Here is a 16,692-nt window from a genome sequence, read left to right on the forward strand (position 1 = left end):
GAGGGTGAACGGTGAGGAGGATGCAGAGATGCTTCAGCAGGATTTGGACAGGCTGAGTGAGTGGGCACATGTATGGCAGATGCAGTATAATGTGGATAAATGTGAGGGTGTCCACATTGGTAGGCAGACAGATTATTATTTGAATGGGTGTAAATTGAGAGAAGTGGATACTCAGTGAGACCTTGGTGTCCTTGTGTATCTGTCACTGAAGGTATGCGTGCAGATACAGCAGGCAGTAAAGAAGGCAAAAGGTATGTTGGCCTACATCGCGAGAGGATTTGAGCGTGGGAATAGCGATGTTTTACTGCAATTGTATAGGACATTGGTGAGGCCACACCTGGAGTATTGTGTGCAGTTTTGTTCTCCTGATCTGAGGAAGGAGGTTCTTGCTATGGAGGAAGTACAGCGAAGGTTTACCTGGCTGGTTCCTAGGATGGTGGGACTGCCATTTGAGGAGAGACTAAATCAGATCGGATTATTATCATTGGAGCTTATAAGAGTGAGAAGGGATCTCATGGAAACTTATAAAATCCTAACAAGGTTAGACAGGGTAGATTCAGGAAGAATGTTCTCAATGGTGCAGGGGTCCAGAACGAGGGGTCATTGTTTGAGGATAAGGGGTAAACCTTTTAGGATTGAGGAGAAATTTATTCACTCAGAGAGTGGTTAATCTGTGGAATTAACTACCACAGAAAGTAGTTGAGGCCAAAATTTTGTGTAATTTCAAGAAGGAATTAGATCTCGCTCTTAGGGATCAAGGGATAATGGGGGGGAAGGCGGGATCAGGGTATTGACCTTGATGATCAGCCATGATCATAATGAATGGTGGAGCAGGTTTCAAGGGCCGAATAGCCTCCTCCTGCTTCTATTTTCCATGTTTTTATGTTAACCACATTGCTGTATGACACATGGGCCAGGTCAGTAAATCATTCCTTTCCTACAGGACATTAGTGAACCAGATGGGTTTTTACAACAATCGACAGTGGTTTCATGGTAATCATTAGGCTTTCAATTCCAGATTTTTTATTGAATTCAAATTTTACCATCTGCTGTGCTGGGATTTGTAACCCAGGTCCCCAGTGCATTACCCTGGGTATCTGAATTACTAGTCCAGTGACAATACCACTCCATCACCACCTCCCAATCAGAGGAGAGAGAAAGTAGCAGCAGGATATTGATAGGGTTAGATCAAGAGGGATCAGAAGAGGCTCATCTGGAGAATAATATTTTTTAAATGTACTATTGACTCAATTTAATTCCATGTAAGAGAAAGCCAAAGTTACCATTGTATAACATCAGAATGACCAAATCTAGTGTGGGATATATCTTCCAGATTTTCTGCAGCATCTAAATTTTAAAAGAATTGCTGGTGTCATCCATTCAATAGGTAAAGTAAACCCTGCCTGCTGGTTCAGCATCGCTCACGCTCAGCTTCATCACAGCATGTTGACTGGTTAACCACACATTTCGATACCTATCACACCATAAAATTGTGAAATAGTTTTCACAACATTTTATGAAGCTACAAATGTTTGTTCTGGAGACAGTAATTTGGGGCATTAAACCAACTCATCTCATTTCTGTAACACGAGGGGTATCAATAAATTACATTTGAAGCTGGTTGCTTCACCTGTTGGCCTTAGGTTGTGGTTGCACCTTTGGCATATTTCTATCCGTTTTCACAGACTTTCCTGGGAATTTAGTTCTCAACAACCCTAATGATTTAAACTGGGTCTAAGAGTGGTTGTAATTCCATTATGGGTTTATTTACGACTTCAGGTTCAAAAGGCAAGATTCTGGAAATGTTGGCTGTCATTGTTAATAGGGGCTACACATATCGGGAAAATAAAAAAATTGTCTTTCCCACTGTTTTTCTCTAGCCTAAGGAGTTTCTGTCTCTCCGTGTCTGTGCAGGAGTGTATTTCTTCTGATAACATCAATTTTAAGATGCTCATCCTCATGTTTAAAACCATCCATAGCCTTACCTTTTCCTAGCTTGTAATCTCTCCTCGCTCCACAAAATGTCACGATTTCTGTGCGGCTCCCAATTCCTGAATCAATCTGCTCTTACACATCCTCAATTTTAATTGCTCCACCTTGGTTGCCCATGGCACGGATTTTTGCCAGATGGCCTTCATTGTGGCAATCAAATCCTGGAAATGGCCAAAATCCCACCCGGAACCTGACATTTCTGATTTCCGCGAGGGTGGGAGTGGAGTCGACCTGAGGTTGATGCATGCCCAATTCACAGAGGCAGTTGGCCATTCAAATCACCACTGAAGTGGAATTTTGGTAAACCAGGAGTGTGAAACCCAGAGTGTTCAGATTAGACCAGGTAAGAGGAGTTTCAACTTGGTGAATTCATTTGTATAGTAAGGGAGCCCCTTTGGAGAGGAAAGCTGCCCTTTTGGATGTTACCTCAGGATCTCTTTGGGACAGGCACAATGCATGGAACAACAGGCTGTCAACGAATTGTTAAAAATATGTCCAACTGCCAGAACTATCGAGGAAGTGTCAAAGCATACTTGGTGGGCGGGATTCTCTGATCCTGAGGCGAAGTGTTGACGCCTTCGGAAACGCCATCACGTTTCTCGACGGCGTCAACACGACCTCAGGATCAGCAATTCTGGCGTCAACTGGGCGCCACAGGGTCCGCGCATGCGCAGTGGCATGGGCGCCAATGCGCGCATGCGCAGTGGCTCCCTTCGCTGCACCGGCCCCGATGCAACATGGCGTAGGGCTCAAGGGGCCAGCGCGGAAGAAAGGTGACACCCAGCCCGAGAGGCCGGCCTGCCGATAGGTGGGCCCTGATCGCGAACCAAGCCACAACGGAGGCCACTCTGGGGTCGATCCCCCCTCTCCCACCACAGGCCGCCCCCGCACTCTTCCACGGCGATATACCGCCGGCTGAGAGCAGATTAGAATGGTGCCGGCGGGACTCTGGGGCGTCATTCTCCGACCCCCCGCCGGGTCGGAGAATGGCCGTTGGCCGCCGTGAATCCCGCCCCCGCCCCCGCCGAAGTCTCCGCTCCCGGAGATTGGGCGGGGGCGGGAATCGGGCCGCGCCGGTTGGCGGGACCCCCCGCTGGATTCTCCGGCCCGGATGGGCCGAAGTCCCGCCCAGGAATTGCCTGTCCCGCCGGCGTAAATCAAACCTGGTATTTACCGGCGGGACCAGGCGGCGTGGGCGGGCTCCGGGGTCCTGGGGGTGATCTGACCCCGGGGGGTGCCCCCACGGTGGCCTGGCCCGCGATCGGGGCCCGCCGATCCGCGGGCGGGCCTGTGCCGTGGGGGCACTCTTTCCCTTCCGCCTCCGCTACGGCCTCCACCATGGCGGAGGCGGAAGAGACTCTCCCCACTGCGCATGCGCGGGAAACTGACAGCGGCCGCTGACGCTCCCGCGCATGGGCTGGGAAACTGACAGCGGCCGCTGACGCTCCCGCACATGCGCCGCATTTCCACGCCAGCTGGCGGGGCAACAAATGCCATTTCTGCCAGCTGGCGGGGCGGAAATCCCTCCGGCGTCGGCCTAGCCCCTCAATGTTGGGGCTAGGCCGCCAAAGATGCGGAGCCTTCCGCACCTTTGGGCCGGCGCGATGCCCGTCTGATTGGCGCCGGCTTTGGCGCCAGTCGGCGGGCATCCCGCCGTTGGGGGAGAATTTCGCCCCTGGTTTTTTGTAAACCCGAGCTGAGAATCGGCGGGGGTGGCGCCGCGCCAACCATGCCGGCGCCAATGGTGCCGATTCTCCACTCTGAGGAGAATTGTGTCCCGGCGTCGGGGTGGCGTGCTGCGATTCGCGCCGGTCGCAGGGATTCTCCGGCCCGGAATCCCGCCCAGTGGGTTTGCATGGTGGGGGCAAGGGCAAAGGGTAGGGACATGGGTTGGCATGAATTCACACTAACTTGGCATAGGACGTATGACCAGCCATGAGTGGAGGGGTATGAGTTAGCATAAAGGTTTTGGGGAGCCATGGGGAGTGAGTTGTCAAGTATGGAGCATAGGGAGTATGTGGGGAGTTGAGACCGAGTGAGAGGTTACAGCTGGAGGGATATTTTTCATCACCCTGACTGAAAATTCAACCTGTGGGCAGACATTTTAAAGATTGAGTTATCCCGACTGGGATATCTCCCAACTTATATGCACTCGACCCAAGGATGAAAACCTGGGCCCATGTCTTTAACCAACTAGGTCCTGAGCTCTGGAATTCCCTCCCAAAACCTCTCCAACTTCTATTCCTCCCCCATCCTTTAAGGAGCTTGTTCAAATCTACTTCTTTGACCAAGTTTTCGAGCCACCTGTCTAAGTATCCCAATGTGGGTTTTTTGTCAAATTTTGTCTTGTCATGTTCCTGTGAAGCATCTTAAGATATTTAATTACTATAAAGTCACAAAGTAAATACAAGTTGTTGTTGATATTTCTCTCACATTTCTTTAATCTGTTTCATAAAATCTTCAAAAGCATTAAATTTGCTGGGTAACTAAAGGTCAGTATGGTAGACTGCAACAAAAGTACTAGCTGTAGACAGATAAGTAAGGTTTTCATTGCCCTTATTTTGTGAAACAGGAAATCTTATCATGATTCCTACATCAAATATGTTCTTTAAAGAGATAGAAAATGAAAGGAAAACCAAATAACTGAATTTGTTTAAAACAAAACAGGAATAATCCTTCGCTATATACATAAAACCCCACGCAGAAAATACAGCACATTATTCAGTTCTGGTTAGCTATTATAATCACAGGCCCACTCCTTTAATGCAGTTGACTGGATAAGGGCCATCAACAGGTGCAGGCAGTAGACGGCTGATGGGGTTGTCCAACCTGTCTGTCTGTCCCTCTACTGAGGCTATGTTCATGGCCTGGTGGCCCTGGCGAGGGAGTACGCAGTGTCCATATTACACTTGAGGCCTTCTGACACCACTGGACACTCCAAGGGCTGGGGTGCATCATCAGCCCCACGAGCAATGTTTTAATTTAATTTTATTAAGTTTCCTTTTCAGTGGATCCAAGCCTCAACAGTTTCTTCGTGGAGAAAGTTTTATATTTCCTCTACCCTTTGAATGAAGAAATGCTTTTGACATCATATCTGATTATCCTAACTCTAATTTAATCTACTTCTATCTCCCCTTTTGAACTCTCCCGCCAGAGGGAATAGTTTTCCTCTATCTACCCTATCAAGCCCTTTAATCATCCTAACTTTGAAATTTCAAGTTCAATTATCCTTAATCTCAGGGGATGCAATTCAAGTCCATGCAGCTTTTCTTCATGATAATTCTTTTAACCCTAATGTGATTCTAGTAAATCTGAACTGCAGCCCATCCAAAACCAATATATTTTATGAAAATATGGGTCCCAAAGCTGAATGCAATACTCAGATGATCTAAGCAGAACTTTATGCAGCTGGAGGTTAACATCCACCCCTCTGTATTACAGTCCCCTTGAGGTAAAAGCTACCATTTAACCTTTTCATTATTTCTTAATAATTTATATAAATGTATATATATGTATCCTTAAATTTTTCTGCTGCTCAATAGCTCCTAGGTTCTCGCATTTTAGAAAATCTTCTGATCTACATTTCTTAGGTTCAAAATGGATGCCCTCACATTAAATTCTACCTGGCACAGTTTTGCCCACTCACCTAATCATCAATGCCACTTTTTAAATTATCAGCTCCCCTCCAAATTAATTACTGTGCCACCTAAGTTGGTGTCATCAGCAGATTTTGATATATGGCTTCCTATACTTTATTCCTGTAATTTATAAATATAGTGAAACATTTAAGCCCCAGTACTGACCTCTGAGAGATACCACTAATCACATCCTGCCAATTGCAGTGATCTACTCTTCCCTTCTCATACCTCCTCATAAAATTCCTACCCATATCAATATTTGACACAAATTCCATTTGGTTCTATTTGTCCTATCAACCTCTTGTGCCACATATTGTCCAATTCTTAGAATATTTTAAACATTCGTGAATAAAAACACATTTTAAAAAGAAATGTTTTGAAAGTTGGGGAACCAACAATGTTTGCTCGGGGCAGGGGTGATAGGAGAGTAGGGCTCAGTGCCAAAAAGATGCCGTACTTTTGTTACCTCCAGATTTGATGATTTAAATGCTCTTCTGACCACCCATCTTTCATCCTTCATGAACTTCAGCTCATCCAAATCTCTGTTACTCGGACCCTGACTCTCACCAAATTCCCATTGACTCAACATTCTTATTATGCTGGTATTGATTCCCAAACCAGCATGGCCTTAAATACAAATTCACATCTTTGGTTTTCAATCTCTCCCATAACCTCTATCCCTTCCACTTCTCTGTTGACTCCTCCATCCCTACAACTCCAGATATCTACATTGCTCCAAATTGGGCCTCCTGAACTTCCCAACTTCTTTTGCCTTTCCATTGGTGGTTAAGCTTTCAGTTGTGCAGGGCTGAATTCCCTTCTTTAAGAAGTTCCTTAAAAACTACCCCTTGACCAGTCATTTTGTCACCTGTTCTAATATCTTCTATGTGGGCCCGGTATCATCATCTACCTGTAACCCCCTATGGATCACGCTGGGACATTCTACTATGTTCAAGGTATGATATAAATACATGTTTTCTTTGTAATGAAACATCTTATCAGTGACCTTTAATGGTGGAACTAGAAAAGCATTAGAATAATTGAATCTGGAGGTAAGAAAGGCACTCATGGATAAGGAATGAGAAAGGGTTAACAGAATGTGATTTTATGAAGAAAAAAATATGCAGTCAGCTTCATGTCGTTACGACAACTTTGGTTAGTGCGCGGTCAATTCCAGCTCCACTTGACCTGGAGTCGCAACACAGTTAAAATTAACAATGTCTCTGGCTTACACAATAACTACAGTCACCAGGTTTGCAAATTTAAACACAATTAACTAGTTATAATTAACAGTCAGAGATGACATTAAGTCGTTGGCAGATGCCCTAACTATAAAATAGGCAACAAATGCAACTGGTTAGCTATTTAAAATTTCTAACTCCCCCCCCCCCCTTTAACCTGCCCCACACCATCTACACACACATAAACATACATATGAAAAGCAAACACAGAGGGGTGTAAAATAATATATATTAAAAGGATAAAAGTCTCTGCTTCAGATGAATGTTTTCCAGGTAGATTCTTTCAGGCTAGACCACCTGTTGGATGATCTCCTTTTTTTCAGTCTGTAAAAGGTTGACTGTAGATTCATCAGGGTTTAGAGACTTCTTCCGGTGGATATCTCCGGCCATTGGAATTCTCTTTTCCCACCAGCTGAACACCGCCACCTGTGGGTTTCCCCGTGGGATGGCTTCAATGAGAAAGTGCATTGGCAAACAGCGGGAGTAGAGAATCCCACCATCAGCGAACGGCACACCAAGAAAACGCGGATGGGGGAATGGAGAATTGTTCCGCACTGTAACTGATCACTGTTTGTCAATGTACCATTTGTCAATGTAATCTGTTGATTATTCTTTTTTGACTACTATGTACGTACTGTGTACGTTTCCTTGGCCGCAAAAAAATGTTTTTCACTGTACTTCGGTACATGTGACAATAAATCAAATCAAACCAAATCAGAATCTCGCCCACCATTTAAGAGAAAGTGAGAAAGAGCAGCTTTTCCTTTCAGACTCTAGAGGTTTTCTGCTGGTCCTCTGAAAAACACTAACCTGGCAGGACCCAATCGATGCCTGTTGCCGGGCAGAATACTAACCCTGGTCAATTCATTGGCGACCAGCCAACGAAACAAACCAAATCCCTCCAATCTCTCGAATGCCGTAAAGCCTGGGTCTTGCTGTTCAAAATCTAAAACCACATAGCAAAGTGCAAATCTTGCAACCTTTGACTTCCCCACTTCCACCGCACGGCTTAAAGGTTGGTCTCCATGTAAAAATCCATGGATCAAAAACAATAATGACAGACTAAAAGAAATAGGACATAAGGGAATCAACAGGAAGGGCCCTTACGATGTACAGTTATGACATTTGGTAATGAACAAATTTCTCTCTTCAGAAAACAGAGGCCAGGTGTTACAGTGTGAAAGAATATTTATGGCAAGTTCCAATATTTTGCTGCTGTTATACAATATTTAGGGGTTTCATAGGATCTGCTGTGAATCACAATTGTTCAATTATTTTTCCAGTTGTGCCACAAGAAGTGAACAAGAGAGACATTGTCTTCCTTATCGATGGATCAGTCTACGTTGGAAATGTTAATTTCATTCATATCCGTCAATTCATCTCAAGATTAATTGAGACTTTGGACATTGGGAGTGACAGAGTTCGAGTAGCTGTGGCACAATACAGCGATGATGTTAAAACAGAATCCTATCTGAACAGCTACTCAACAAAAGCTGAACTTTTGTCTCATGTGAGAGGGCTCAAAGTGAAAGGTGGGAGATTGATTAACACCGGGGCAGCACTGGACTATGTCCTTAAAAACTACTTCACCAAGTCTGCAGGAAGTAGGAAAGAGGAAGGTGTTCCTCAGATATTGATGCTGCTCACTGGTGGAAGATCCAGAGATGACATCAAGTCGTCGGCAGATGCCCTGAAGCGAGCTGCTGTAATGACCGTTTCTATAGGAGTCAAGAGGGCAGATCCAGCCCAGTTAGAAGAAATTTCAAGTGACCCCAGCTCGGTCTTTAATGTAAAGGAGTTTCGCTCTCTTTCAGATATACAGAATCAGGTGTTGACACCGTTATCAACATCAGTGATGACACCTTTGCCAACAACAATTGTTCCACCAGTTACTACAGCGAAAGGTACCTGGATTGGTTACTATTTTATCCAATGATTAATGCACTGGTAATTGTGTAGTTAGGCTCGGGGGGCTAAATTGCCTACTCCCACTCGTAGGTCATGTGTTCTAGGGAGGAGATGTTCTTACTGATTTTGCAATCCAGCTCTTAGCCTGTAACATTGTAGGTAGCCGATGAGGAACATATCAGCCATGATAGAACGGCAGAGCAGTCTCGATGGGCCGAATGGCCTGATTCTGCTCCTATATCTTATGAACTTATGGTCAGTGCTCCCTGATTTGCGACACACTATTGAAGAGCCAACTGTTACCATCAATGAAGGTATTTTAGTTTATTTTTCCTGTGTGTCTTTGTCGCCTTGGCAGTAATGTTAATACACTTAAAACATTTTCACATGAGATGGCTTGTTGCATAATAATTCAAAACAATCTTCTATATGTTTTCCTGCAGATATAATATGCAATTGATTTCTCGGACCAAGTTGCATGAAGTCTTTGCTTCTCTATTATTGGTATGCTTTAGTGCTGCTTCTCCTATTGTTTTCACACCTTCTGAACAAAGAACTAGCACTTCAATCCTCATAAGTCGCTCTTCAACTTTATCTGACTTTTGACGTCTTGAAATTAGTGCTCATTTCCCGCACTGCTGATCCATCAACTAGCTGTGGGTTTACAGCTGGTAGGTAGCAAGAGAAGCCTCACACCACAAAGAATGTGTCAGTGCTTTAACAATCCAAATGCTTTAAGCTTTCAGAATTTCGGGGAGTTGATTTATATATCCATAATATCGCAATAGTTGAGCAGGGTATTGGTACCTTTCTGCACTTGAGCGGGGGGGGGGGTTTACTGAGGTGGAATGGAATGAGATGGATGAGGTGTGAGGCGATTGAGGGCGGGAGTGGGGGGATGTGGCAAGGGTGCAAGAATGTCATTGAGACAGAAGAAGGTCCAGCAATTGAATTTTTGAAAATTTGATCAATTATTCCATCCTTTTCCGAACTTCCCAAACGTAGAAATAATGAGAAATAAAAGAAGGAAATGTTGGAAATACATGTCAGGCAGCATCTGCGGAAAAAGCTTCAGAGCTAGTGTTTCAAGTCATCAGAACTGGATATATTGTAGATATACAGGTTTTTAAGCAATAGAAGGGAAGGAGAGAACATCCGGGAATGTCTGTGATAGGGTGGAAAGCAGGAGAGATTGAATTACATAATGGATCATATTGCAAGTCAAAAGAGATGGGGCTTGATGCTGAGAGTAGTATGAGCCCTGCAATTCAACTACTGAATCATTAGAATTACTGTACAAAAATATGCCATTCAGCCTGTAAAGTTAATTAATCTTCAATTGCAGCTATAAACTCTATTCTTTACCCTCATAGGGGCTGGTTTAGCAGCGTGGGTTCAATTCCCGTATCAGCCTCCCCGAACAGGTGCCTGAATGCGGTGACTAGGGGCTTTTCACAGTAACTTCATTTGAAGCCTACTTGTGACAATAAGCGATTTTCATTTTTCATTTTCATTTTCATTTCATTTCATATCCATTCTCTCAACCCCATTAGTTACTAATGCTAAAGTATTTGTTTTAGCTGAAGCAATACAAATCTTGACAGAGACTGGAGAAATTATAATAAATGATTGATATGTGAAAGGAATTCTTAATAAAAACGGGCATCTCAATTAACAGATTGAGCAACTGATAGTTAGTCAAGTCCAAACAAGTCAAGGACAATAGTTGAACAGATCTTAATGTGGGACAGTATGTGGAACAGTTAGAGTTTATACAAGGTGAGGTATAGGAGGCCAGCAAGCAGCACGTTGAGAAATATCAAACTGGGATCTGCAATGAGAATTGTGGCAACAATGGAAGTGAGGCAGAAATCAGAGATAGCTAAAAATTTTGAAGTTCAAAAGTTTGATAATGGACTGGATGTATGATTTGAAGGTCACTTAAGGATTGAAACCACCTCAAATCCTCAATACTGTGCACCTTTTATGTTCAATCAGAGAACATCTGAGTTAGGATTGACCGCAGGTGTAAGTTTTATAGTGGGAGCCAAACTGGATGCATATTTGATTGACAATATTAAGATGCAAGACGTTTTGGTTATCTCCAACTGAATCATGACTGAAAAGTCAGATAGCACAAAGACAATAGTGGAATCAAATGTATTCAGGGGAATTTTCTTGATCTGTATGCTTCTTGCCCAATGAGAAAGGAAGCAGAGCTGGATCACATCCTAGGAATGAAAAGGATAAAGTGACAGCTGGGTATCTTCTCAGGAACAGTGATCATAATATGGCAATAACTTGTGCCTTGTAGATGGTGGACAGGCTTTGGAACGTCAGGAGGTGAGTTATGGTAATGTTGAGATTAATTATGGAAAAGAACAAGGAGCAATCTAGATTGGAGGAGAGTATATTTCTGAAAATTGAGGAGGAATCTAGCTTAAGTGAATTGGAGTAAATGACTAGCATGCATCAATATATTAGAGTCACAGAGTCATAGAATCATACAGCATAGAAAAAGCCATTCGACCCATCACATCTGCACCAGTCAAAAATAGTCACCTTACCATTCTAATCCATTTTCCAGCACTTGACCCATAGCCTTGTATGCCTTGGCATTGCAGGTGCACATCTAAATACTTCTTCAATGTTGTGAGGGTTCTGCCTCCACCCTTTCAGACAGTGAATTCCAAATTCTTAAAGTCTGGAATTCCAAACTCCCAAAGGCTAGGAATCCTACGGCGAGTAACTCACCTGACGCCCCAAAGCCTGTCCACCATCTACAAGGCACAAGTCAGGAGTGTAATGGAATACTCCCCACTTCCTGGAAGAGTGCAGCTCCAACAAAACTGAAAAAGCTTGACACCATCCAGGACAAAGCAACCCGCTTGATTGCTCTCCATTCCAATAACATTTAAACCCTCCATCACCGATGAACAGTGGCAGCTATGTGTACCATCTACAAGATGCACTGCAGTAACTCACTAAGGTTTCTTAGACAATATCTTCCAAACCCATTCCTATTACTGCAGCAGCATAAAGCCAAGAAATGGAGGGCCACCAGGCCACATTCTAGAAGGACAAGAGCAGCAGATACCTGGGAACCCCACTACCTGAAGGTTCCCTCCAAGTCACTCACCATCCTGACTTGGAAATATATCACCGGTCCGCCACTGACTCTGGGTCAACATCCTGAAACTCCCTCCCAAATAGCAAATACAACTCAAGGACTGCAGCGGTTCAAGAAGGCACCTCACCACCACTTTCTGAAGAGCAACTAGGGATGGGCAATAAATACTCACCTAACCAACGATGCCCACATCCCGTAAATGAATTTCAAAAACATTTGAATGTACGTATGTGTGTTCTTATGTTAGGGTCTCCACCTGTCAACCTCTGCTCGACTAAATGCCCTCTCACCACTAAATCCGCCTTTGGGGAGGGCATTAAATTCTGCTCATGTATCTGTAATGGTAATTAGATCAAAACCATTGATCTGTCATTCAACCACAAGTTAATTTATATTATTGTGAATGCTTTGCGTATTCAGAAAAAGAGCCTTTGGGCCTGATTTTGAAATGCTGGTGAGATTGGAACTCGCTCCCGGAGGAGGTGGTGGAAGTAGGGACGATAGTGACATTTAAGGGACATCCTAACAAATACATGAATAGGATGGGAATAGAGGGATACGGACCCAGGAAGTGTAGAAGATTGTAGTTTAGTCAGGCAGCATGGTCGGCACGGGCTTGGAGGGCCAAAGGGCCTGTTCCTATGCTGTACTTTTCTTTGTTCTTTGTTCTTTGTATACCACTGGGCAGGAGTGGCTGTAAAATCCCGGCCTTAATGTTGTTTAACTGGGGACCAATATTGGATGAATTGGACTTGGCACACTTTAAGACAAAGGCAGCAGAGATTTGAATGGTGTCAAACGCATAGAAGTTGGAACATGGGAAGTCAGCTGGAATGCGTCGAAACATCGAGAGGTAACAAAGGAATGGAAGAGAGCTTCAGCAAATTAGGTGACGCAGGGTCAGAATCAGGTGATATTACAAAAGTGAAGATTCGTGGTCTTAGTGATGGCTTGGATATAAGGTTGGAAACTCATTTCAGGGTCAAATATGACACCAAATTAAGCAAACTGGTTCAGCCTCGGTCAGTGGATAAGGAGCAGAGTTCGTGATGGGGTCTGAAAGCATGCCTTCTTTTTGATACATGAAACAAAATTTCTGCTCGCCTAGTACTGGAAGTTGGACAAACAGTCTGTTAATTTAGACAGAGTGCAGGATCCAGAGATCTTGTGGTGAGGTAATACTCCATGTCAGCATACAGGCGGAAACATGATGGGTCTTGTCTGATTCTGGACATTCCTATCATAAATAGCAGATTGAGAGTCCACACAGGCCAACAGCATGAGGAATCTCACTTCACCTACATATTTAATGCTGATATATCTAAGGGGTGTGTGGCTGTGTCGTTGCTACAATTGTTTGAGTTCTCTATTAACGTGATTAGTAACCCCTTTAATCTGATGTTCTTGATGTTTTTGTTCAGCAACTTCTCTTAAAGTGGAAAAAGTGTGCAAAACACAATTTAGAAATAGGTGGGAGGAAGAAAAACAAAATTATTCAGAATGCAAGTAACTGTTCATTTTTTTAAAAAAATAGGTTACAGAGCAAGTATTCTTCATAAAGATTAGTTTGTTGAATATTTTGACAAATTATTGTTTCATGTCAGTTTAGGTACAGATTTCCTTGTTTTTTTGACAATAACCAATTGTGGACTACAATCTGTATTTTCTTCCCAGCTTTGACAAAAAGAGTGAGCAAGAAGGACATTGTGTTCCTTATTGATGGGTCAGACAATGTTGGGAACACAGATTTTTCTTTTGTCCGTGATTTTCTCACAAGTATAATAGAAAACCTCGATATTGGAAGTGACAGAGTGCGAATTGGATTGGTACGATATAGTAATTATGCAGAAACGGAATTCTATCTGAACACCTATTCTTCAGAAGATGAAATTCTCTCTCATGTGGAAAGACTCAGGCTGAGAGGAGGGAGGCCACTTAACACTGGAGCAGCGCTGGACTATGTCCTTCGAAATCACTTTACCAGACCTTCAGGAAGTAGGAAAGAGGAAGGTGTTCCTCAGATATTGGTACTTGTCACTGCTGGAAGGTCCAGAGATTATGTCAAACCATCTGCGGATGCACTGAAGCAAGCTGCTGTAACGATCTTTGCTGTAGGAGCCTGGAATGCAGATCAAGGGCAGTTAAGAGAAATCGCAAGTGACCCTAGTTTGAGCCTCAATGTTCAAGAATTCCACTCTCTGCCCTATGTACAAGAGCAGGTGATGATGTCGATATCAACACCTCCTGCTCCACAAGAATCGACCAACGCACCGACTGTCCCCATTAATCCAGGTACTTTATTTAATTTGCTGCAATAGTAACAGTGTTCATATAACTATCACAGGGATTTTGCTTGAGACTTTGCACTGAATCAAAACCTTTAATGTCTTTGGCCAAAACAAAGAGAGACTCCATTTTATATCACCGTTTCACAAAACATTACTAGATTGAGGAGTTACAGGTTCTTTGATAGATTGACTTGCAAAAAGTATTAAGCATCTGAAAAGTTGTAAGTGAAGGTGTTCCTTAAAGTGATCAAAGAGAAAAGTAATAATCCAACAAGTACATTTAAACAATTTTGGGCCAGAAATTGTGTCATCCTGGTTTTTGGGTATTGGGGGTTTTGTGATTTGCGATCTGCCTTATCCATTTGGATCGAGGTGGGGAACACGTAATGGAGCGCTTAGCAGAGAGAGCTGGTAGCATTGCTTGCAGGTGAATGCATGGGTGGAGAGATGGTACAGGAGGGAAGGCCGGTGCAGACTGATGGGCTGAATTCCTCATTCTGCACCGTAATGTTTCTATGGTTTTAGGTTCCTTAGACATTGGGAGCAGTTGAGGAATTGGAACCTGTACAGCTGGATAGGTTACACCTGAACAGAGCCGGAACCAATCTCCTTGCGAGATGATTTGCTAGTGTTACTGGGGAGGGTTTTAATTTAGCAGGGGGGGTGGGAACCATGCCTTAACATTAAAGGGGAAAGACGAGGTACACAAAGAATTGGGAGAGAGAGATGGTACTAGATTAAGAAATAGTAAGATGTTAGGTAAAAGTCAGGGTAAGTAGGAATGAAATATGGTCTTCTGGAGTTAAACAAAGGTAATGGCGGCATGGTGGCACAGTGGTTCACACTGCTGTCTGGTAGCGCCAGGGACCAGAGTTCAATTCCATCCTTGGGTGACTGTGGAGTTTGCACTTCCTCCTTATGTCTGCTCCGGTTTCCTCCCACAGTCCAAAGATGTGTGGGTTAGGTGGATTGGTCACGTTAAATTACCCCTTCGTGTCCAGAGATGTGCAGGTTAGTTGGTTATGAGGTTGGGAAACAGGGGACTGGGCCTCGGTAGGGTGTTCTTTCAGAGGGTTGGTGTTAACCCGATGGGCTAAATGGCCTCCTTCTGCACTGTCGGGATTCTGTTCTATGGTTAACTTACGTCGGCATGAGGGCAAATCTGGCCCAGTGGACTGGCCAGGAAGACTAAAAGACAGGGCAGTTGATGAGCGTGGCAGTTGTTTTAGGAGATATTCAATTCCTCCCCACTAAAATATATTCCAGGGAGGAAGAAAGATTGTAAGAGGAGGAAAAATATCCATGGCTAAGTAAGGAAGTTAAAGATAACATAAAGACAAAAACTAAGGCATACAACATTGCAAAGGTCAGTGGCATGCTGGAAGATGAGGGAACTTTTAAAGATCAAACAGGGTTTACGAAAAACATATTAAATAGCAAAAGTAAATTATCAATGAAATCTAGCACAAAATATAAAAAAGTATAGCAAAAACTTCTATAAGTATATAAAAGGGATGAGTGTAACTAAAGTGAATGTTGCTCCCTTGGTGGATGAAATGGTGGACACAGAAATAGTGGAGTCGCTGAATCAATATTTTGAGGGGCAACTACGGCTGAGTAATAAATGCTGACCTAACCAGCGACGCCCACTTCCCATAAATGAATTTTAAAAAAACTGGCATTAAGGGTTTGTGTGTGAATCAATAATCCTCTTTATTTAAATCCACAAATGCCTGCTGCTGGTTACTTTCAAATTGACCACAAATGCAACCAGCTTCTCAAAAATAGACATGAGTACAGACAGAAGTGAAGAGAATTGGGGAGTTAATTTTAAATCTCCTCCACTCTCTGTAACACTAGTTTCCAAACTATATTTACAAAAGTTATCAAAAATCTCTAATTTAGTATCACATTGCACTTTAAGCTGACCACTTGTTTGAAGCTCGCGAAAGCTAGGCTGGACCTTCTGGAATTTATGGATGGTGGGACAAACCTATGAAAAAGATTGAAGATATTGGGTGGGATTCTCCTGCATTTGGCACGAAGGCCCGACGCCGGCGCCAAGAACGGCGCGAACCACTCCGGCATCGGGCCACCCGGAAGTTGCGGAATCCTCCGCACATCCGGGGGCTCCGCCGGCACCGGAGGTGTTGGCGCCGCGCCAACCGGCGGCGAAGGGCCATCGTGGTCCCGCGCATGCGCAGAACTGCCGGCATATTCTGGCGCATGCGCAGAACCGCCGGCATGTTTCCTGCACATGCGTAGGGGAGTTCTTCTCCACGCTGGCCATGGCGGAGCCCTATAGTGGCCGGTGCGGAGGGAAAGAGTGCCCCCACGGCTCAGGCCCGCCCGCAGATCGGTGGGCCCCGATCGTGGGCCAGGCCACCGTGGGTGACCCCCCATGGCCGGACCCCCCCCGCACCCCTCGGAGGACCCCGCTGGACAGCAGGCAAGCCAGGTGCCGCCGTGATGGACCATGTCCATTTCACGGTGGC

General features: G+C 44.2%; 1 protein-coding gene across 2 annotated transcripts in view; it reads left to right on the forward strand.

The window, feature by feature from the left end:
• The window catches only part of LOC140393912 (uncharacterized), a 428,933-nt gene that overhangs the window by 295,356 nt on the left and 116,885 nt on the right, over positions 1–16,692 (forward strand). For both annotated transcript variants that reach the window (XM_072480540.1, XM_072480549.1), the window contains 2 exons: positions 8,155–8,775; positions 13,584–14,201. In XM_072480540.1, the coding sequence (XP_072336641.1) occupies positions 8,155–8,775; positions 13,584–14,201 (1,239 nt within the window). The remainder of the gene's footprint in view (positions 1–8,154; positions 8,776–13,583; positions 14,202–16,692) is intronic.

This window comes from Scyliorhinus torazame, chromosome 2, assembly GCF_047496885.1.
Source record: "Scyliorhinus torazame isolate Kashiwa2021f chromosome 2, sScyTor2.1, whole genome shotgun sequence".
Classification (NCBI taxonomy): Eukaryota; Metazoa; Chordata; class Chondrichthyes; order Carcharhiniformes; family Scyliorhinidae; genus Scyliorhinus; species Scyliorhinus torazame.